At 39.6% G+C, this 23,107-nt stretch overlaps 3 protein-coding genes across 4 annotated transcripts; 1 reads left to right on the forward strand and 2 right to left on the reverse strand.

Moving 5' to 3' along the window:
* Positions 1–183: 183 nt before the first annotated feature.
* Positions 184–3,699, reverse strand: lrrc61 (leucine rich repeat containing 61). Its single transcript, XM_088996773.1, has 9 exons — positions 3,559–3,699; positions 2,653–2,748; positions 2,427–2,573; positions 2,131–2,191; positions 1,826–1,911; positions 1,681–1,746; positions 1,538–1,606; positions 1,237–1,362; positions 184–841 (listed from the first exon to the last, which is right to left on the reverse strand). Exons 1-9 carry the CDS (start codon positions 3,590–3,592, stop codon positions 735–737), a joined length of 792 nt encoding a protein of 263 aa, XP_088852899.1. The 5' UTR covers positions 3,593–3,699; the 3' UTR covers positions 184–734.
* Positions 3,307–14,355, forward strand: cib2 (calcium and integrin binding family member 2). 2 transcript variants are annotated; one of them, XM_088996775.1, is made up of 8 exons: positions 3,307–3,455; positions 4,959–5,042; positions 5,263–5,553; positions 8,647–8,681; positions 11,613–11,724; positions 12,245–12,392; positions 12,474–12,669; positions 14,216–14,355. In XM_088996775.1, the coding sequence occupies exons 3-8, from the start codon at positions 5,503–5,505 to the stop codon at positions 14,235–14,237; spliced, it is 564 nt and encodes a 187-aa protein (XP_088852901.1). In that variant the 5' UTR covers positions 3,307–3,455; positions 4,959–5,042; positions 5,263–5,502; the 3' UTR covers positions 14,238–14,355. The 2 variants fall into 2 exon arrangements, with proteins under 2 accessions (XP_088852901.1, XP_088852900.1); XM_088996774.1 differs by lacking the exon at positions 3,307–3,455 and adding an exon at positions 3,747–3,887.
* On the reverse strand, positions 14,214–21,693 carry LOC148897734 (uncharacterized). Its single transcript, XM_088996772.1, has 7 exons — positions 21,575–21,693; positions 21,406–21,494; positions 20,360–20,499; positions 18,921–19,010; positions 18,645–18,810; positions 17,329–17,445; positions 14,214–16,833 (listed from the first exon to the last, which is right to left on the reverse strand). The coding sequence occupies exons 1-7, from the start codon at positions 21,687–21,689 to the stop codon at positions 16,249–16,251; spliced, it is 1,302 nt and encodes a 433-aa protein (XP_088852898.1). The 5' UTR covers positions 21,690–21,693; the 3' UTR covers positions 14,214–16,248.
* Positions 21,694–23,107: the final 1,414 nt, after the last annotated feature.

The raw sequence follows: 23,107 nt of genomic DNA on the forward strand, positions 1-23,107 counted from the left end.
TATCCTCCCTCATATAAAAAAAAATCTAGCCAAATCTAATTAGAAGGGAAACTGAAACTGTTATGGAATTAAGACAAATACAACAAAAGTATTACCCAACTAAATCTGTATATTACTCATATACATTACAGGTTATTTGTCATTAGTTTTATTTTAGACCAGCAGGTGACGCAATACACTCAAGAATCCATATAAACAAGATTGTTTATTTGTTTCAACTAGAAAAGACCAGGAAAGAAATGACTCTAATATGCTTTATTCTCGAAAAATATTATATAGCATTGCACACTTTTGCCCAGGTTGTTTGTAGTCATTAATATTTACTGTATAAAAGCAGTATAAACAGATGAACATTCAATCACATTCTCTACAGAAAAATAACATACAGCAATGGGAGGATCCCAAAATGATCCAGCAAAAAGGAAACACTTAAAATTATTTTGAATATTTCGATTTCTTAGCAGCATTTGTTTCTGCATTAACGCAGGCTATGAAATGGCACACAATGCACAGTGCGCACGTAAAGACATCTCCCGTCCAAACTGATTTGAGCATACAATACAAAGTATCCTCCAAAAGCCAATGAATAGAGTGCAATAAAATATTAATAAACACCCTAAGCACCATGTACATCTGGCAATGTCTCGTTTGCACTCAAGTCATACTACTGCGCATACAGCATTGGTATTTTTAAATAACTACACACTACTACAGTGTACGCAAATGGGCTCAGTTCAGATGGCATACTGTTTTGGCTGCTTCTTCAGGCTCATTGATCTTTCACTTTGGGAAATTGCATGAGTAGCTCTGTTGTTTAATAGTCTGCATTCATGAAGAATATCTGTAGTCAGGGGAGAGACAACACATAAAAGTCACACTTAAATACAATGCTAATGAGCAAACACTATATGTAGTTAGACTACATGCAATGACCATATGTATGTAGTAGCTACAAAAAGTTCATGTATCAGTGCTTCTAGTGGACATACAATGCGAAATTGATTTTATATTGGTTCTCTTCAAACAGTTGGCTCTTGAGTGCCTGCCCACCCGTCATCATGTCAAGACAACAAATATAATGCTTAAACTCTTCATCCTTGGGGGGGGTTTCGAAAAAAAAAAAAACATACCACAGACGTGTTATTAGGACACTTTGGACATTTTTTTTCAAAAGTGCAATATTGGATAGTATATTTACCTATGAAACTATTTTAGTTCAACAGAACAACTTTTTACCATTAAACTGCTTGTAGGCCTCTTCAACAATGGCGTTGTTGGATCTTTTTATTTCCCAGTAAGTATCCGCCACCCATGGCTTGCAATCCTGATGTTCAACAAGTTGTCCATTCTTGCATAGACCGGCTTGCCATTCCAAATAGAAAAAAAAAACAAACACATAGCATTACGTTTTAAATGAATCAATCTAATTTAAGTAAAGAGTGACTTGTAATATTCGAAGTTAAATGAAGAAAAAAATATTTGATGTTTTGGTGTAAAATTAAAAGCAACTTGGGATTAGATGCCATACCAGTCATACCTTTAATGGTGTCATCAATATCTTTGCATAGCTGGTACAAATCGCTCCCACGTCCAACAACTCTCTCACCTGCAATAAAAAAACAAGTATTTTACTGCTAATATAATGTGAATATAAACAAATATACAGTAGAAAACTCTTACCATCTAGCACCTTTAGAGTAGGGAACATCTCTAGAACAATAGTTCGATATGACACGTTTCTACACGCTTGGAGAAGAAATCATACATATTGATTCGGTTTGATACCATCTCTCATTGGCTTTCAGGCAAAGTTAATTCAATTCACCTGGATTTGAAAAATTGTAGGTGTTGTCGTTGAGACGAATACTTTCTAGTTTTCTCAAAGACTTGAGGCAGAGAAGGTGGTCAATACTGTTGAAGAACGGTCATGAAGACGTGGCAAGCAAAATAAAGCAAAAGAGCAGAGTTAGTCTGCAAATGTGGCAATATTGGGAAATGCTCAGGATGCTACATGGAAAAGCAACCGTAGGTTCAAAGCTAAATCAACGCCCAAATTATTACAACAAATCATAATGCCATATAATAACCATCTATTTACAAAGGCACACACAAATTATTTCATTGTCATACCTGGAGATTATATTACCGGCAAGGTTTAAATTTGTTAGATTTTCACAAGTGTGCAGAGGTTCTGGGAAAATAGAGACATAAACATTCTTTTTAAAATACAGTGGAACCACTAAGGTCAAACAAAAGCCACAATTCAACTTTTTTCCCCCCACATAAAATATAATTATAACTGAATTTGTCTGTTGTGGTGTCTCAAGAATCAATATATCACCATAATATGGTGTATATTAAATGCAAAAATTTCAGTCACCTAATAATAGGATACAATGGGGAAAAAGATACTCTGGAATACATACCTAGATTAGAAATCCTATTAGCAGACACATTAAGAACAGAAAGCAGCCGAAGAGGCGACAGTGGAGCTAAATTCACAATATTATTTCCAGAAAGGTCCAGTCTCTCCAAATTCATACAGTCCCCTATACAACCAAGATCGTGGATTCCTGTCACGACATTAAAAAACTCATCAATCACAAGTTAACATGTGATTACGTGGCCACAAATATTGTAATCTTACTTTACCTAGGCCCCTGAATTTTAGAAACAGGATGGACTCCAAATCAAACTCTCCTGAGTGAGATTTGAGCAACACAGCAGTTATCTTCTCGACATCTCCCTCTGAAAGAAAAAAAAGAGACTGCAGTTGTGCACAGAATTTGATGCAACATATCCACATGCATGCGCATCATTTGTGAGTCAGCACTGCAGGAACAGAACGCTGCAAGCACATAGTGTCCACTCAACTTAAAGAGAGGGCGAGTGGATAACCCGAGCCATCATCTCTCAATAGCATATTTCTCTCAAATCAGCCTGTGTATGAATATCTCGTCTGGCACCGTTCTTAGTTTGTTCTTATTTTGTATTTAAAAGTGACTGGCTGTAGGTTCAGAAGACTAAAGGATGTAACAACATTCTGCCTGGATTGAGCTTCTTTTAGGGAAAATTGTCCACATGAATACTTTATGACCCCGCGTTGAAAAGTGTATTTTATTAATAAAGGGTCAAGGGGTTACCTGGTAATAGTGCACGTGACTGCTTCTACTTTCAATTCATTTACCAGCAATTGGTGAAGTGCTGTAATTATTGCGTGAAATGTGAAAATTAGCGTCCTGCGTACCCAGTATCGTGATGGTCATACGTATTTGGTTCACCGTTCGAACCCGGACATGAAGTGCTTAAGCATTATGTCTAATGACTAGTAGCCATTAAGTGCTAGCATATTTAAACAGCTAAGTTTAGTGGGGCGTAATTGCAAGGAAACAGCTGCCTGCCTCGGAGTCTGTTTCACACAGACCCAGAGTGGGAGGATTATTAAATCAAAAATGGTAATTGTTGCTCTGACGAGAACACTAACACAAATGTTGCGTAACAGGGAGATGCTAGTCACCGAAGCGCTAGTGGCTAGCAACAAGCTACGTAACAACTTACCTTGCTCTTTATTATTATCTCGCTTTGAGTCCATCCTGGCTAACTAACCGATCGATTTTTTACTTATACTGCCAGAAAACGAGCTGGTTAATAGAGGTAGATCGTAGACAAAACTGGTATTTTGGAGGGGCAGCGTGAAATTGACATGCTGTGTAGTTCGGATTAGTGTTGGGCTGCAATGGACGCAGGTGGATGTTCTGCGGGTGTCTGCGGACCATTTGCGTCCGGTTGCTGACCGGCTGGCGGAAGATTTGTCCATTCGGGCCAAGTCTCAGGACTGTGGGACGTGTGTCGCTGATATATGTGGACGTGTTGCTTGTATGCAACAGGTACTATTACAATTGTGACAGTTAAATTGTGTAGTTGTCACATTCAGTTAGGGATCATCAGTTTAAAAGAGACTCTGCCATGGCAACGTAATCTGTAATTCACGGAGTGACTGTCGTCTGTTTACCTACGACTGTGGCTCTCAAACTTTCTATTACCACCTAAAAAAATACGTGGCTCCTGTATTTGTCCTTAACTAAAGCTTGATTACTTTAAAATAAAGGTATTTTCAGACTAATTGTGAAGCATTGTTGTTGCACTTTTCCGTGTAGTATTTTAATAATCAACTCTTAAGTGAAATAAAAAAATATCCTCCTGCCCTTTTTCCGCCCCAGAATGTTTGACTAATTCAGCCTTCACTTAGTTAATGAACCTAAATGAAGTTATTTATCGACCAGTAGGTATAGATTTATACATCAATTGAATACCATCGGTGAAAAGGTTTCTTTGGTTGTCATCTGTAGTTCTTTGAAGGTGTCGGACGTTTCGCTCCTCATCCAAAGAGCTTCTTCAGTGAACTAAAGTTGTGCTGGTAACACTGTGCTGGCAACACTGGCCCTATATAGCTTCCTAATGGACAGAGGCCAGACCTGTGCTCTGATTGGTCCCTGCTCTAAATTTGGGGGAGCAGTGGACTACTCTTGAAGCTAATGTGATTACTTCTTTTGTTCTGTCTGATTACCTAAAAAGTTCTATGCCTGGCTCTGATTGCCCCATTAGCCCTGGTATCACCTCATCAGCATGATTAAGCCGACATGGTAATGACCTAAGAAGTGTGTTGTAAGCACTATCTAAATTAAAGCTCAAACCACCATGGCGATTTTGTAAAAGGTTTTCTTGTTTTACAAAAATTGTTCCTTTCAAACCATCTATTTAGCTAAGATTTTACCCTCACTGTCATCAATTGAGTGATTGCCAGCTTTTAGGTGCAAATGTACTGCAGATTGAGGCTGACTAGCATTATCCCTGCGATGTTGATCACGTCTTTTTTTTGAGTGTTTGTTTAGTTTCCCCAATTCCCCCAAAATCAATTGAATACCAAATAAATCTAATCACATTATTTCTCCCAACAGCAGTGAGTGATTGCTTCAGGAAAACCAGCAGCATCAGCGCACGCATAAATCCACATTGTAGCCCAGTAATTAAGACGGCAAGTCGTAAGTCACCACCCTTTGATTCATTATTTATTTATCTAGCATCCCATTGGCCGGAAGGGCCTCTTGTGGGCAGTTGGGCTGACGCAGACACAGCCTGCAGACCTTGTAACCACTCTGGTTTGCCACACTGCCCACACTCATCTTTTGCTCATTGTTTCTCATCACATGTATAAATATATGTATATGTTTTAACCTTCAATGCAGCATCTATGTTTTGCAGCCATGGCTCTTATCTCCAACGTGGACACTGATGACACCTCATGATGAGAGCCAAAGAGTGAGGAGAGAGAAAGAGAGCGAGAAAGAGAGAGAGAGAGAAAGAAAGAAAGAGAGAGCGACTGCAGCATCGTGGAGTCACCCTGCGACATTAACAGTCACACCACGGCCCCTAAATGTATTGGACTGTGCAAAGGACCATCTGTGTCGTGAATATATATGAGCAACAAATGACTTGATAAACATGGGAAACAAGCAGACTATTTTTACAGACGAGCAACTTGATGCCTACCAGGTAAGTGAGCGCACTTCGTCATGACCATACGGTTTAGATTCCAAGTAAGAATACATATCACAGTACCATTACAGTACCATGATGTTATAATGCCTTGATAGTTATTGGATTGGATTGGATTTGATTGGATATGCCTTTATTAGTCTCACAGTGGAGAAATTTACATTTCACAGCAGCAAAGCAGTTATATAGCATAACGCACTGTTCCGTCAACCTCATTCCTTATAAAGAATATAGTGATAAATATTTGGTTTTCTTTCAGTAAATGGAAAAACATTTGAACAAATAAGTCATGTAGGTTTTTTTTTCATGAAAAAAAAAAACTTGGGTTAGGCTCCTGACGCAAAACTGAAACCCTCCTTTTGACGGACGGCGTTGATTGCATTTCTCCGCGATAGTGTCAAGGTGTCGCCCATGAAAGAGCTGATTAAGCCAACAGACTGAAAATAATAATCAAACATGTGCTTCTTAATAATTGATGCCAAGCCGCTGTAATATGCTGTGAAACTCTACTCTCTGGAGACAGTTTCGGTCCTCAAGAGCTTCTCTGGTTACTTCTGCTTGCTATTAAAAAGCCCTCCGTGGCCCGCAGTCAAACATGATTTTGATCGTGAGCCAGAGGAAGAAATATTTCAATATTTTTGTATTCATCCAATTTCTGAACTGCTTAATCCTCACAAGAGTCATCTTCGGGCAGTTGGCGGGGAACACCCTGAACCGGTTGCCAGCCAAAATCGCAAGCTATACAGAGACAAACGACTATCTGAGCTCACACGACCCAGGACACTTTAGTGTTTTCAGTCAGCCTGCCATGCATGCTTTTTTGAATGTGGGAGGAAACCGGAGTACCCGGAGAAAACCCACGCTGGCACGGGGAGAACATGCAAACTCCACACAAGGTGATGGGAGCTGAAATTGAACCTCTGCACTGTGATGTCAACGCGCTAACCACTGGACCACATGTTTTTTTTTTCTATTCATTAACTCAATAATGTTACATCGAATTCAATATATAGATTAGATTAGATTAAATTAACCTTTATTAGTCTCACAGTGGAGAAATTTTAATTTCACAGCAGCAAAGTGCTGAAAGGAGGAGGAAAGGAAAGAAAGAAGTAGAAAAATAAAATAAAGAATCTGCTGGAAAGGCAGCCACTCTCACGGCGCCATGTTGAAGTCAAAAGAACAAAAAAAAAAACCCGAAACAACATAAAGACACAGACCGTCATTCAATCTTAAGAAGTTTCTATGACCTCTTTGTTGCATGAAACAGTTCTAGATGAATGAGATGATCAAAGTGTCCTTTTCACCAGTGGATCCGGGACATCATGGTGAAATGTGCATGTCTGCTACAAGCTAAATGTTGAAAGCAAACATGAAGCTGTAACATCCATTGACGAAAAGAGATTGTCTCACGTCCTTGAGAGTTTTGAAAGGCGCTTAGAAATGAAATGTATTATTATTATTATCTCCTACCCCACGTAAATCCGCTTCAATTCCAAGCCACGACAGTTCCACATACGCATTGGCGCTCTGCGCTGACACTCCTTTATTCTCATCGCGGGCTCCTCAAGCCATGCATCCATCCAGCTGCAGACTGGATGCTCAGCCTTAAGTTAGCTCTCCTCCTTGATGATTGTCGTGGCCAAAAATGCTGAAAAACATACTGTATCCGATCCTCACAACGCACAAAACCTCAAAGTGACAAAAGAAAACACAGAAACAACACAAAAAAAACAAGGCTTGTTAGAGCACTTGCTAACAGCTGCATACTTAGGCGCCATCTTGGACTACTTCTTTTTTTCCTTTCGGCTTTACCCTTCAAGGGGTCGCCACAGCAAATCAGTGTCCTCCATCTTTAGAGGTTTGATCCGCATGTTTGTTTTGGCCAAGCTTTTACGTCGGATGCCCTTCCTGACACAACCCTCTGTATTTATCCGGGCTTGGGACCGGCACAAGAAGACATGTGTCCCTTTGTGGCTACAGAACATGAGCAAATAATAAGAGATCAAATCCTTTTCTTTTATTTTTCATTGATTCTCTCCCCAGAACTAATCGCAGCCCTGCCGCTCGCTCTTCGACAGACAGAGCCCATTCAAGAGAAATATAGTCGAAATGAAGGCATCCGTCAATAGTGGTGTTACACAATGTTCCACAACGGCTTATCTGGGCACACCTGCGAGTCTACAAGGGTGTCAAACTCATTTTTTTGCCTTGGGCCACTTTTGTAATTACGGTTTCCTCTAGAGCAGGGGTGTCAAAGTCATTTTTTGCCGCGGGCCACATTGTTGTTATTGTTTCCTCTCGAGGGCCGTTATGAATTTGGGGAACCCATTAGAATGTTTAAATCCCTTCAAATATTACATATAGAGTACACAGCAAATTAATGAATAACTCATTTTCAAATCTGAAGTCAAGAATAATGACTTTTATTGTGGTTGACATCCAAAAATGAAATATTGGCTCAGATTTTAGCAATCATCATGGAATTTAACAAGTTTGATTTGCTTTCGCGGGCCGAAAAAAATGATGTGGCGGGCCGGATTTGGCCCGCGGGCCTTGACTTTGACACCTGTGATCTAGAGGGCCGTTATGAATTTGGGGAAACCATTAGACTGTTTCATCTCCTCCACATATTACATACAGAACACACAGCACATTAATGAATAACTAGTTTTCAAATTAGAAGTCAAGAATAATGACTTATTGTGGTTTACATGGGACAATTTGAAATTTTGGTTCGGACTTTAGCAAGCATCATGGCACTTGACATAGTTGATTTGCTCTCACGGGCCAAATAAAATGATGTGGTGGGCCAGATATGGTCCCTGAGCCTTGGCTTTGACACCAATGATGCAGAGAGTTCCAGAAAACAGCACCTCACGTTCCGCCGTCTTCATTGTTGGCTGCATGTGCGACAACATAAACTGTAATGTCATTTATGAGAAAGGCAACCAACCCCATTATTTGAATTTCCTGGCGTGGTTTGCCTTCATGGTAATCAAGTGTTAGTTTGCTTTGGGTAATTTGTTTTGAAGTGCATTAGAAGTGTGTGTGATTAACATTTTGTTGTTGTGTCTATTTGCATTGCAGGATTGTACTTTTTTCACCCGTAAAGAGATCTTGCGGTAAGGACAGTTATATCATTTGTTTGATTTCAATGCATCAGGTGAAATCTGTGGAATATGACAGTGAAGCTCTAGAATCTTCTCTCGCTGTGTATCGCCCCGTTTCACCCCTTTACTCACTTTTTGCCTGCAGTAAAATATCCACCTGTCTATGATAATTTATTGGGTTCGATGAAAATGTTTCTTCAGCCGCCATCTCTGCTTCTTTGAATGTGTCGGACGTTTCGCTCCTCATCCGAAGAACTTTGTCAGCAAACTATAGTTATGCTGGTATATCCTAATGGGTGGTGCCAGACCTCTGCTTTGATAGGTCCCTGCACTAAAGTTGGAGGGAGCAGAGGACTAAATACTAAGTATAGTGATACCTTGGCTTACGAACGTAATTGGTTCCCAGAGAGTGTGTAAGGCGAAAACTGTGTATCCCAAAAATTAATTTCCCATAAGAAACCATTAAAATGAGAATAATCCATTCCTAGGTCCCTATAAAACATAATTTTCTAGTCTTAAAACTACACAAAATATACCTTATTTTATCTATAATAAATATACGGTGCTATTATAATTACAGAAATAAACTGCATTGTATAATGAAGTTGTTTTATTTACCTTTGTGATGGCCGTTGATGGTTTGATGGAATGGATAGCTTTTTACATAAAGTGTCTCAAGGAGCTCTGGGTTGTACATCTTGGAAGTTTTGATATTGCAACAGCAACAGATGAAAGCGGACACACTAGAAACATCATTAATAGCTGGTTCCGTTGCTTGTCTTTTCATTTCAAATTTAACTAATGGCTAGTGCGGGTTATTTGTGGAGCCTGATTGATGGGAATTTTAACCTTGCAGTCTACACTCTGCCTTTGAACTATCAAAGTTGAAACGAGTCCAAATGTCACTGTTTTCTATCCATTTTGTCACTCTCTGTCGTCTGCCTGTCTCTTTAATGTTCAAACCGCCTCCCCTCACTGCTGCGTTCTTGACCAATCACGTGTCTTTAACTGATGACTGGGGGCGGGGAATAGAGGACCAAAACAAGCCTAGCCACCATTTTCTTTTAGGAAAACGGGCTCGTTCGCGAACGACACATCACTCATTGTGGCAGCTCCGTGTTTATCCCGAAAAGTTGTTTGTATGCCAAGGTAAAATTTTCATAAATATAACGTTCGTCAACCGAAAACTTTGTAAGGTAAGGGGTTCGTAAACCGATTATCTTCAGGGAGTAGCTAATTTTACTTAGTTTAGTCAGTTTAGTTTCAAGGAGTAGTCCTCTGCTCACCCCAAACTAATAAAAACACAAGCCGAAACACAAGCGTTTTTTATCTGAGTTGAGTTCAAATGACCCAATTTTGGGAAGTGACATCACCTCCCTGCGCCATAACAAACTGGCGTTCATTCCAAATCCAGTATTAGGCTGGGGACAATCAGCCGAGGGCGCAACGGGGTCCCGCAGTTTATGACCTTCATAAAACATTTCAGTTTTCGGGCCCGCCGTTGAAACAGTTATTCGGTCATGTTAGACCGAAGAAAGTGGATCTCACTAATTTTTACAAAGTTGTTGCTTTTTGCCCTTTGGCCGTAGGCTATCACCTCTCCAAGGAATAGCTCATGCCCATGTTTCATTCTCATCAACTACGGGTTAATTTGAAAGGATGAAGTTAACTCATTCACTGCCATTCACAAATTTATTTCGGAATTGAAAATATGACGTAGAGCGCCATTCACGATTTTTTTCGGGTCTTATTTTTTCATGTTTGGGTGCCGATAAAGCGGCGGCCATGGCCTCTGGCAATGTTTTTTCTTTTCCACAAGGTGGCAGCATTTCCCTTTTTTCCCACGTTCGCGCTTTGTTTAGCTTCAGCTGTTGTTAAAGCTCTATATAACCCAATATGTATGTATTGCATTGCATTTTGGACCGCCACCCTCATTTCAAGCTCATATAACTCCAGACCCATATGATTTAGGAATTAACTCTTTTTCTGATGAAAGAAGAGAGTGTAAGCTTTCTCACACTGCATTGAATCAGAATCATCTTTATTGCCAAGTATGTAGAACACACAAGGAATTTGTCTCCGGTACAACACGCTGCGCAAGTATCATCATAAAAAAACTGCAAAGAGGCACTATACACTTATATTTTGGTTACTGTTTAGAGAGTTTTAGTGGCTTGCGGGAAGAAGCTGTTTAAATGTCTGCTGGATTTAGTGCGCATGAATCGGCGGCGCCTGCCTAAGGGGAGTAGCTGGAAAAGGTGGTGGGCAGGGTGCGGAGGGTCCAGTAGGATTTCCTGCGCCATTGTTTCGATTCTTGCAGTGTGCAAGTCCTCGAGAGTGGGTAGGGCGGTGCCAATTATTTTTTTTCCGCCGTCCTAACTGTCCGAATGTTTATATTGTCCCAAAACTCAATATTCTGTGGGTCCTGGAATTTGAATGACAATGACAAAAACCCTGGCACTTAAGTGGACACATTTTTGCACATGTCTGGCAGTGAATGAGTTAACTTGACGGTCATTCACGTGTTTGGTAATAAAATATAGTGGAATTTACAACAGATTCTTTTCTTACAGACAGTGCCTTTTTTAGGTGTTCAATTACCTTACATGTTTCGGCGTATACTTCCGCCTTTGTCCAAGCCTGTAAGGTAATTGAACATCTAAAAAAGTCACTGTCTATAAGAAATGTAAATTATATATCAAGTAGACAGTATGAACTTCACACAACTAACAAATATAGTGGAAGTTAAATGATTGAATGTAATTGGTTCCGAGTTGCTGCTTCCATTTTGTTTATATATTGTCTCATGTGAAACAATCGAAGCAGAAATGCTCCCTTGTAGAGTAAAATTCTTCTTCATAAAACCTTTTTCAAGTCACATTTTAACTTCTGTTTCTACTTCTGAGTCCTAAAAAAAGCTATTGTTGTTTTTTTCCCGTCTAGGTTGCATGGTAGATACCATGAACTGGCCCCTCATCTTGTACCAATGGACTATACAAAAGATCCTGATTGTAAATTACCTTTAGCCTTGATAGTCAACATGCCGGAATTAAAGGTAAAATATATTCCTTTTCAAAAGTGATATCCATCTCAGTCCCGTGTCGAACCTCTGCCCCTTCCGAATCTATATTTTAATGACGTTACCCGAAACGGATGGGCCAAACATGTCGGCGTGCGGTTCACGTAAGCCGAAAAACGGATCGATATTTATGCTTTTCAGAAAAGCCAAATTGATTTGTTTCATCATCGCCTTTACACAGCTGAGTGTCTTGACTAACCGCATTGTGTGAGCTCGATGAAGTTAATGTGCCGCCATGAAACGCTCCATTTGACCCCATATCTTTCAATTTTGTGACTTTTTAGCCATTTGTGCAGAAAAATAATGGGATTATTACATAACATCGCAGTCATACAGCCAGATATAAGACCTAAATACCGATTTATGGTTTCCGCAAAAGTATTACACAGACATGTTGTTGTTCATCCTCGTGAGTGTTATAAATGGGCTGAACCGCAGGCATGTATTTTCTTGTCATCGCATTAATTCTTGTAAATGTTGTTACCTTTCTCTAAAGGAAAATCCATTCCGTAACAGGATTGTTGAGTCTTTCTCCGAGGATGGGATGGGGAATCTCAGCTTCAATGAATTTGTGGATATGTTCTCAGTCCTCAGTGAAATGGCTCCGCGGGAACTGAAGGCCATTTACGCCTTCAAAATATACGGTAAAGACTGTTTTCTTCATTGTTTGATCCAAACAGTCCGACGATGCCGATTAAAAGCGCCGCCCGCTCTGTTGCATCCAGATTTCAATGTGGATAATTACCTTTGCAAAGAGGACCTGGAAAAAACTCTGAACAAGCTGACAAAGGAGGAGTTGACTCCTGAGGAGGTGCAGCTGGTATGCGAGAAAGCCATCGAAGAGGCTGATTTGGATGGAGACAGTAAACTGTCCTTTGCTGATTTTGAAAATATGATATCAAGGGCTCCTGATTTCTTAAGGTACTGCAATTGACACTTTGTTCATAAATTCTGAACATTTTATTGTATTTATTTATTCATGTTATTGGTAGGGTAACGTTGAGCAACACATGAATAAAATGATAGTTTTCAGCCGTCATCCCAAGGCAGGCTTAACATGAAAAATCAAGATACAGTAAAGTCTCGTTATATCGATATCGGATATATCGATAGTCCCGGTTATATCGATACTATTTCTATGCACGCACGGAGAAAATTACATGCAAACAGGGTCGGATATATCGATAGTCCCGGTTATATCGATATTTTTTCGGACTCCCTTGAATATCGATATAACGAGACTTTACTGTAATATAAACAGCGGACAAAATAATTAGCACAAACATGATATAAAACACAGACAGTCATGCAATCTTAGCCCCTTTTCCTGTTTTTGAAGCGGTTCGAGATGACAGACGAGAGAATCAAAAGTGTCCTTTCACTAGAGATGTCCTCCACATATTACATACAGAACGTACAAATGGATGGATAACTCTACTTTTGAAATGAGAAGTCAAGAAAACTAACTTTTTTAACCCATTATTACGTGAACTACGGTAACCAGTGTCCGTGAAAAGGCTAAAATATTGTTTACGTTAATTTAATAAGGGATTTTGCAATGAGAAAATGAAATGTATTTTTGGATGACTTATCAATTTGAAATATTGGTTCCAATTTTTACAAACATCATGGAAGATTCATGCTTGATTTGCTTTGGCGGGCCACATTAAATGACAATGCGGGCCAGATCTGGCCCCAGGGCCTTGAGTTTGATGCAAGTGCCCAAAGGGATTACAATTAAGGGGAAAAACCTGCTGATGTACAGACGGTCGCCTACTTACGAACATTGGAGTTACGAACAACGGTACATATGCACATTTTTGTAGAAACATATGTAGTATTCGCTCCAGTTGTACATGTACATATCTTTATTGAGCATATATTTTATTAAATGTTTTTTTTTCAGTACAAACCAATACAGGTTAGTTATACACGCCTTCAACATATTTATATAAACCTTAAAGGACAACCGACGTCACTCTGACATTGACCAGCACCTTCAAGAAGGCGTTGGTACCCCTTTTTGGGTTGCCAACTCGAAATCACATTGGTTAGAGCAACGGTTTGATCAACACATTTGATGCAACAGGGCCCGCAGAACTGATTGTGAAGGCGTCCAGGTAGATTTCTGACCCTGGTAACAAATGATGGCTGAAATGTGATTGGTTAAATGCTTAAATACGAAAACACACTTCTGGAAGCAGCGCAACAGAGGAAAAGTAATGAAAGGAAGCTGAAAGACAATATGGAATTATTTAACAAGAATTCATGGACAAAATATAATCAGTCCGCGATTCAGATCTCTTTAGGGCCGCAAGGAAGGCTTTGCAGGCCTTGACGGTCCCCCACTGTCATACTGTATATTTCTACTCATTTCAGAAGGGCCCATCATGTTTCTAGTCCCAAAAATGTAAAGCTTGTACTCTTTGAATGTCAGTGACAGTCTCCCATGTTTTGTCTTATGCAGTACTTTCCACATACGAATCTGAGAGGGCTCCCAACGGTGAACCTGAGCACAGTGCCTGTCCGCTACTTCCAAATCATCCCGTCTGTCTTCTCCAGCGTCCGCTGCCCTCGCCTAATTGACGTGTGCCCGGATAAGAGTGCAAAATTTAGCGGAATTCTCAGGACGCTGGATGTCTTAAACAGATGAAACCATTTGATCACACTTTTCAATCGCCACTAACGAAAAGGGCTCAGCCTGCGTTGCTTTGTTGAATGGACTCCTTGCTGAAGAAATGAAACGAGACTAACTCTCTGGATTTGGGGCTTTATGGCACATCCGATAATGCATTAAAAAAAAAATTCTACCTATTATGTATTGCACATGTCGTTCACCCACTCCCGGTCTTCCTAGATATTGCGTATCTATTGAATGACTGTCTAACTCTAGCATATGACTGAGGGCATAAATGAGCTATATGCACTATTTGTAAATACATGGTGAATTCCCGGCGCGTTTTGCAGCGTATTGGCTTATTTGATGTTATGGTCATGCTCGTGGAACTGTAACATAACGACAATCGTATTTTAATTGTTCTTAAGCTGATTGAAGGGCTAGCGTCCATATTCTGCCTTGGCCATTACCATGAGGTGTTCCTTTTACAGCCGTTTTTTTTTAATAGGCATTTTTCCAAGTTTTACATGGATTGCATTATTTGAAATAAATGTCTTCTCTGTGGATTTTGACTGCATCGTTTTTGTGTGGGTGCCTGGTTGCAAAGCTGTTTGTATAATCAGCTCTGCAACGGTAGGGTAGTCGGATTATGCTTGACTCATTCAATGCCAGACATGTGCAAAAATGTGTCCACTCCAGTGCCAGGGTTATTGTTGTTGTCACTCAAATTCCAGGAACCACAGAATATTGAGTTTTAGAACGACATAAACATTCAATGCAGTTTAAGAAACATTAGATGCTCTTCTATCATCAGAGAAAAAAAGAGTTAATTCCTAAATTATATTGGTCTGGAGTTTTATGCGCTTAAAAGGAGGGTGGCTGTCCAAAATACAATGCAATACATACATATTGGTTTATATAGCGCTTTAACAGCAACTGAAGCTGGAACAAAGCACTAACATGAAAAAAGGGCAATGCTGCCCCCCTAGTTATATTGATCTGCAGTTATCTGAGTATGAAATGGGGGTGGCTGTCCAAAATACAATGCAATACACACATATCGATTCTTATAGCTCTTTAACAACAGCTGCAGCTGAAAAAAAAAGCGGAAACGTGGAAAAAAGGGAAATGCCTACCCCTTGTAGAAAAAAAAGAACATTGTCAGAGGCCATGGCCAGCGCTTTATCAGCACCCAAGCATAAAAAAAAACTGAACATATTCAGGAATGGCCTTCTATGTCATATTTTCAACTCCTAAATACATTTCTGAATGGCAGTGAACAAGTTAATAAAAAGTGCAGGATGGAATGGAACCTGTGTTCTCTATCATATAAATTGTAATCAGAATATGATTTTTTAAGCAGCATTCACATGCATGAGTACACCTCAGACTCTTCTCTGTGGGAACACATCCCCCACTGATGTTTTTTTTCTGTGCACAGATTTGAATGGGCTACTTTTGAGCATGATACATCTTGTACTTATATGTACTCCACGCACTCTGCAGACTGCCCTTGTAGCGCATCTGCCATTAGGATGTAGCGTCACCCTCGAGATTGGACTGCCGATATTGCAAAATAAAAGCTGACCTGGACAAGTGCCGCTGAGTCTGGCGGATGAAGGTCATTTGCAGCGCAGAAACTGGGACAATAATCCTAGTGTATCCAGCGTAACTCCAGAGCCATATAATTTAGGAATTAACTATTTTTTTCTGATGAAAGAAGAGGGTCTAACCGTTACTAACCCTGCATTGAATGTTTATGTTGTCCTAAAACTCAATCTTCTGTGGGTCTTGGAATTCAAATGACAATGACAAAAACCCTGGCACTGGACTGGACTGGACAGATTTTTGCACGTCTGGCAGTGAATGAAAACTGTACTACTTTACTTCCTGGACAGCAAATGATTGACATCCTCCACTGACTCATACATGTTGCTCAATATTTCAGGTTTGGATGCGCCCTCTATGCTGGGAATAATCTCATAGGTGTCATGATGAGAAAAACAGCTTCTAAAGCTTTTGGTGTGTATCTCTGCATACACTGGGTTAGTAGGCTGACGCGGTGTGTGTGATGTGGTTTCTATGCATGTAATGTGACGGCTATCGGGCTTGCCGGCCAGGAAATAAATTCCGTCATCATTCAGGAGGTCAATGCCGTGACTGCTTGGAGGGTTTCTGCGTAGGTTTGTTGATAGTAGTCCCTTGATGGTTTTGGGAGAAACGCTTGGACCAGATGTGAGATCTGCCAATACAGGCAGGGGGTACGAAGGTGCAGACACATGACGCCACTTTCTGGGGTTCTGATCCTGCGTGGAGCTCTTTGCGGTAGCGCTGGGTAGACGGTTATTGCATGTGTGTCGCTGGCTTGAATGCCGATCCCTGGTTGGATTTTTTCTACAATGAGCATACAGCATCTTGTTGGAGTCACTGGGTGGACGAGTCTCATTGTGTCTGCATGCTGGCATCTCCTGTTTTGGACAATATATTATTAAAGTCTCTCTAAAGCAGGGGTGTCAAAGTCATTTTTTGCCGCGGGCCACATTGTAGTTATGGTTTCCTCTCGAGGGCCGTTATGAATTTGGGGAACCCATTAGAATGTTTAAATCCCTTCAAATATTACATATAGAGCACACAGCAAATTAATGAATAACTCGTTTTCAAATCTGAAGTCAAGAATAATGACTTTTATTGTGGTTGACATCCAAAAATATGAAATTTTGGCTCAGATTTTAGCAATCATCATGGAATTTAACAAGTTTGATTTGCTTTTGCGGGCCAAAAAAAATGATGTGGCGGGCCGGATTTGGCCCGCGGGCCTTGACTTTGACACCTGTGCTCTAAAGTGCAAATAAATGTCATGTTTAGCTTTGTTCTTATGCAACTCCACCCCCCTTCTCACCCCCCCCACACATTGTCCCTCAAATTAGAATTTCCTTTTTTTTTGCATTGATGACCAAGCTTACCTCAATTGTTTTGCTCTTTGGCGATAAAGTTGGCTTCTCAGAATTGCTTTCCACGTTCTTCTTAGCTTCATTACGCGACGCATGCCGAATCACATCATACATCCCGTCTGCAGCTGCCTGCAAGATCCCCAGCCCCAGCCAAATTTAACTGTGACGTTTTGGTCCTCATTATATGCATATATACAATCAATGACTTGCAGTCAGGAGAGTCAGGTGAGTCCATGCCTCACCTGTCATCATGGAAATATAAAATGAAAAAATAAATTAAACAGTTATATTTATTTAGTGATTTGTACTTTAATGTTTTTTTCCATTTATCTTCACCATTTTTGGATTTTTCTTCAAAATCGCTGAATTTTCACATTTACCGTTCAAATACGAAGTAGAGACGAGCGGTGAGGCAGCAGCCGGCTGAGCCTCACCATGGATTGCACAATGACTATGCGAACTATTCTGGCTTGCTCTGCAGTGAGACCGCATTGCTCTCCCTCTGCATATCGCTACTAAAGTGTTCAAACACTTTTAGTATATGAACTACATTTCTACAGTTTAGCTGGTGTATATAATGTAAAGTCACTTTACATTATAAACACTGTACTGCTGTGTTTATTTTATTTCATTTTCATCAAAACTGTGTGCATAGGTGAGGCACACAGTTCTCCTGCCTCATGACAGGGGGCGCTGGTGATTACAGATTCTTGTTGAGCCTCCTTGGCTGCAAAATAATAGAATTAGTGAGAGCAAGCTACAGTAAACAGTTAGCAAGTTAAGTGCAACCATCCAGTCATTTTTTTGTGTTGCTTGGTCTTATTTTCAGAATGGAGGATTATATATCTAAATTGAAATAAATAGAGAGACTTTTAAAACTGAAGAAAGATAAGGAAGGCTTCAACAATGAAGTTATTGATGCCTTTCTTCAGAAGGAGCGGCGCATGGACTTCATTTATTAGTAAAGGTAACACGATTATTTTAAATCTTTTTTTCTATGCTACAGCTTATATAAAGAATGCTGACATGACATTTTAAACAAAACACGTTAACTGTTGCCAATCAAATGGTGAATAAGCTACTCTGTAGAGTTCATATGTTTGTAAATCTGACTGTGATGACGTCCGTGCCTCACCAGCCATGAACCTCACCGCACGTCACTGTATACAATACAATACTTAATTTATATAGCGCTCTAACAACAGCTGAAGCTGCAACAAAGCACTTAACATGGACAGCTATCATATACAGGAAATAAAGCAGTCACAAAGATAGTAGAAAAATTCAATATTAGGTTGAATATATACAAATATTTAATTGTGTCACACCTCAAAGCATGACCACGTGAGATACTCTCCAAATGGCTCGATGGGGCTTGTCTTGTAGTGCCGGATTAGTTCAGAGACTGTGTCATGTCCCTCGGCGGCTCCGCAGACAACAAAGAGTCCTGTGTCACTTTGGTTTATCACAAAGTGTCGACAGCGATCACGGCCCCTGTAACAGTAGTAACACGTTGACTGAAGCCTCAACGCATATTTATGTTACACGTAAAGTGATCCAGAGATTCCTGAATGTTAAAAAAAGTGATTTTCTAACATCCTCACCTGTATGACAGAACGTATCCGATGACTTTGTCACTGAGACGGATTAAGAAACAACCCATTTCCTTTTCTTTGAGGATTTCTTCGGCATCCCTGTTAGAGAACGACCAAATAAACAAACAATATAAATAAATAAAGTCAAAGTCAAAGTCAGCTTTATTGTCAAATATGCTAATATGCATGACATACAGCACAGATGAAATTAATGTCCTCTCGGACCCAGCGTGCAAGACATGCAAGGCACTTATAACGTGGCTAAAAAAGACATACAATTGACAACAGACAATACATGTAATTTCTGTATGTAAAGTGAGGTAGTGTCGTATGGAAAGTGAGGTAGTGACGTATGTAAAGTGAGGTAGTGACATATGTAAAGTGAGGAAGTGACGTACATAAAGTGACGTAATGTCGTAATTGCAAAAACAAACAACTAGAAAGGGTTGAAGTGAGGTCTTGTCTAATGAGAAATAACAAAAAATAGAGTTCAGGATGATCGTACAGCATGTAGCGTGTACTCAGAGTTCGGTGAGTGTGGCAGTGGGAAGGGGCAGGCTGGGCAGGGCTGGGAGGAATAAATAGGAAGCAATAATAAATAAATAGGAAGAAAGGAAGAAAGAAAGAAAGCAAGCAAGAAAGAGAAAGAATGGACGAATGAATAATTAAATAGACAAGTAAAAAATAGACACATAAATAAATAAAAAAACAAACAAATAAATAAATAAATAAAAGCAAGAAAAAATCAAAGAAAGAAACAAAATAAAAAAGAAATTAAGAAACAAAGAAAGAATGAATGAAAAAATGAACGCACGAAAAATGAAGAAATAAATACATAAATAAATAAACAACGAAAAATGAAGAAATAAATACATAAACTAATGAATAAACAAATAAATAAACACATACTAAATAAATAAATAAATAAATGCAAGAAAGAAAAAAAAACTAAGAAAGAAACAAAGAAAGAATGAATGAACACATGAACGAACAAAAAAATAAAGAAAGAAATAATATACATACATAAATAAATGAAGCTACAATGAGTGAATGAAATTCTCATCTTTAATCAGTTCAAGTCCCGTGTAACTGTCATTTACGCAACTACGTATATTGTCAGCTGTCTTTAAATCAACCTAACCTCTTACTGGATTTTGGCCAGAACGCAGATGACTGGATTGGTCTCACCAGTCAATCCCAAAGGACATAATGTGACAGAAAGTCACTCACACTCACATTTGTCTTACTGAGTGGGGAAATGAAGCCATGCGGCATGCCTGGAAGTCAATCGATCCAAAATATTACACCATCAGTGACCCTAATATCTGTCCTCTTACACTGAAATCCAATTCAAATGAATGATTTTCCTTCAAATCACAGGAGCATGAAACAAAAATGGAATTGAGGCGACATAAATAGAAACTGTAATCTCTTGTTGGCTGACTCACTCTCTGGCGAGGAAACCCACGAACCAAGCGGGGAAGCGGCCATCTTGAGCATTGTGTGACACTTGAGTTTCAAGGTACCATTTTGAAGACAGTTCAGTGAGTTTCCGATGGCAAAGCGATTGTGAGGCAGGTTCCATGTTCTGTGAAATAGAACCAGAAATAATGTAGAAATATGTAGAAATAAACTAGAACCAGAAATAATGTGAGGCCATTATGGATTTCCACTTTTATTAATCCAAAAACATGAAACTTGTGATCTAAATGTACCGTGCTGTGTTACTTTTTTAACTCATTCACTGCCATTCACGGATATATTTGGGAATTGCAATCATGACGTAGGGCGCCATTCCCGAATTAGTTCGGGTTTTGTTGTTTTTCTTTCTTGGGTCCTGATAAAGCGCTGGCCAGACCTCTACCAATGTTTTTACCTTCCACGAGGGGGTAGTATTTCCCTTTTTTTCCCATGTTAGCGCTTTATTCCAGCTTCAGCTGTTCTTAAAGCGTTATATAAACCAATATGTATCTATTGCATCGTATTTTGGACAGCCGCCCCCATTTCAAGGTCATATAACTCCAGACCCATATAATTTCCAAATTTCCCCATTGTGGGGCGAATAAAGGTTTTCTGATTCTGACTTTGTGATTCAGTAATTACCTCTTTTTTCCGATGAAAGAAGAGAGTCTAAGGTTTCTTAGTCTGCATTGAATTTTTATGTAGTCCTAAAACTCAATATTCTCTGGGTCCTGGAATTCGAATGACAATGACAAAAACCCTGGCACTGAAGTGGACATATTTCTGCACATCTGGCAATGAATGAGTTAATAATCCTGTGAAAATAATCACGTTACTACTGCTAATTGATTTACTTTCAACTCCAAAAGACATTTCTATGTCCATCCAAAGCAAAGGCATTTTTTTCATTTTCAAGAATTATGGTATTAAAAAAAAATATCTGCAAATGTCTGCCACTGCATGAGATTCGAAATTTTGTTCTCCTCTGTTGAAAATGATTTTCACAACAAAGAACTTGGGAGATCGTTCTAACCTTGAAGCCAAACCGCCAGCGGATTCTGAGGGACTTGAACCACGTGAAAAAGCAGCAATTGTCCCGACTGTGTCTATTTCCCGCAACTCCTAAAATTCACAACAAAAATCATTCGCAATTACGATTTAATCACAAAACACTTCTAAATTACATCGAATGCATACTCTACCTCTCCCTGATAGTCGCACTGAGAGATTTGAATTCGACGTCATCTCAGCTCTCAAGTTCAGTGTACCCGAGCCTGCAAAGTCTAAATCAGAAGGAATGTGATTGTGAGAGTCCATGTACAGACGAACACCATTTACAAACTCATTTTTCCACTGCCGTGCAAAAGCTGTTGCAGAATGTTACTCATTTGCATCACAGACTGGTAAGAAACGGAAATTAGCAATAGTCTGTGGTTTTTGCACAGGCGGAAGTTGGTTTGCGATGGGAGAGGTTTGATCTCATGGCTGACCTTTTATCGCGGCAAACAATGTGTCATAGCACACATTCATTTATCGGATGACACAAAAAAAAGAAAATATTATTTCCATAAAACATTGTAGCAACTTGATGTATGGGACGAGAAAAAACAAAAATATTGAAGAGAATTTATATCAAGGTGCTTTTTATTGTTTCTGAAACTATGACCATTCACCCCCTCCAAATCATTAAATCCCATGTCCCACATAGGTTTTTGTCATGCCCTTTGAACCAGTTGTAGCTGACCTTTGACCGTACATTTAGACAAATAAAGACAAATACGCAAGGCTATAATTTTCCCTTCACGTTTATGAACAGTTTTTGGAGCGGTGTGTGTATGTATCAGGAGAATACAACACATTTTGAGTATAGACATGAGACAGGAGTGTGGGAAAGGCCACATTATTGTACTGTAATTGTAACTTAATAAAGTACTTGGGTAGTTTTTAGTATGAAAAACGATATACATACTATTTGTACTGTGAATAATATGACGGAAAAGTGCGAGATATATGTACATGTAGCATTGAAGATAAAAATATAAATTAGCATAACTGCTCAATGTCAGAAAGTAGACAAAAAAAATCCTCACATTCACTGTTTTTTTGTAAAAAAAAAATATCCTGATTTCTAGAGTAATACATAAAGGGCAACCGACACAATTTTTTTGTGTCCTAACTGACATCAGAAAAACGTTTTATAGCATCTAAAATACCCAAAACATGCAGGCTGATATTTTTAGTCAAATGCAAAACACCAATAAAAATGAGTTAAAGTGTCCCAAAACTACTTCAAAATGATTTTTAGCGAAAGAACATAGATGGTTTGAAAGGGGGGTAAAAGAAGCGATTCTTATAAAACAACAAAATCCTTCATTAAACCGGTCTGGTGGGGTGAGGTTCAATTTGGATCGTTCATACAATAGCCTGCTTAGGCAAAACAGGTTGGGCAACTTTCGTAATGCTGATGAGGGTCGTTATGCTGATGAGGTGATACCGGTGGGAGTGGGGGTAATAGGCCAGTCGTTAGTCAGGAATGTAGGAACAATCAGTGGGGCCACAGGGAGGGGTCCTCTGCCCCCCCAACCTGAGAGTAGGGACCTATCATAGCTGTGTCCGGCGCCACCATGTCTGGACATTAGGGATATATAAATGGGGCCGATACGACCAGTCAGACTTTAGTTCGCTGACGAAGCCTCTTGGATAGGAGGCGAAACGTCCGAAACTTTCACATTTGT

Source organism: Hippocampus bargibanti, linkage group LG05 (assembly GCF_051943395.1).
Source record: "Hippocampus bargibanti isolate YZ-2025 linkage group LG05, ASM5194339v1, whole genome shotgun sequence".
NCBI lineage: Eukaryota > Metazoa > Chordata > Actinopteri > Syngnathiformes > Syngnathidae > Hippocampus > Hippocampus bargibanti.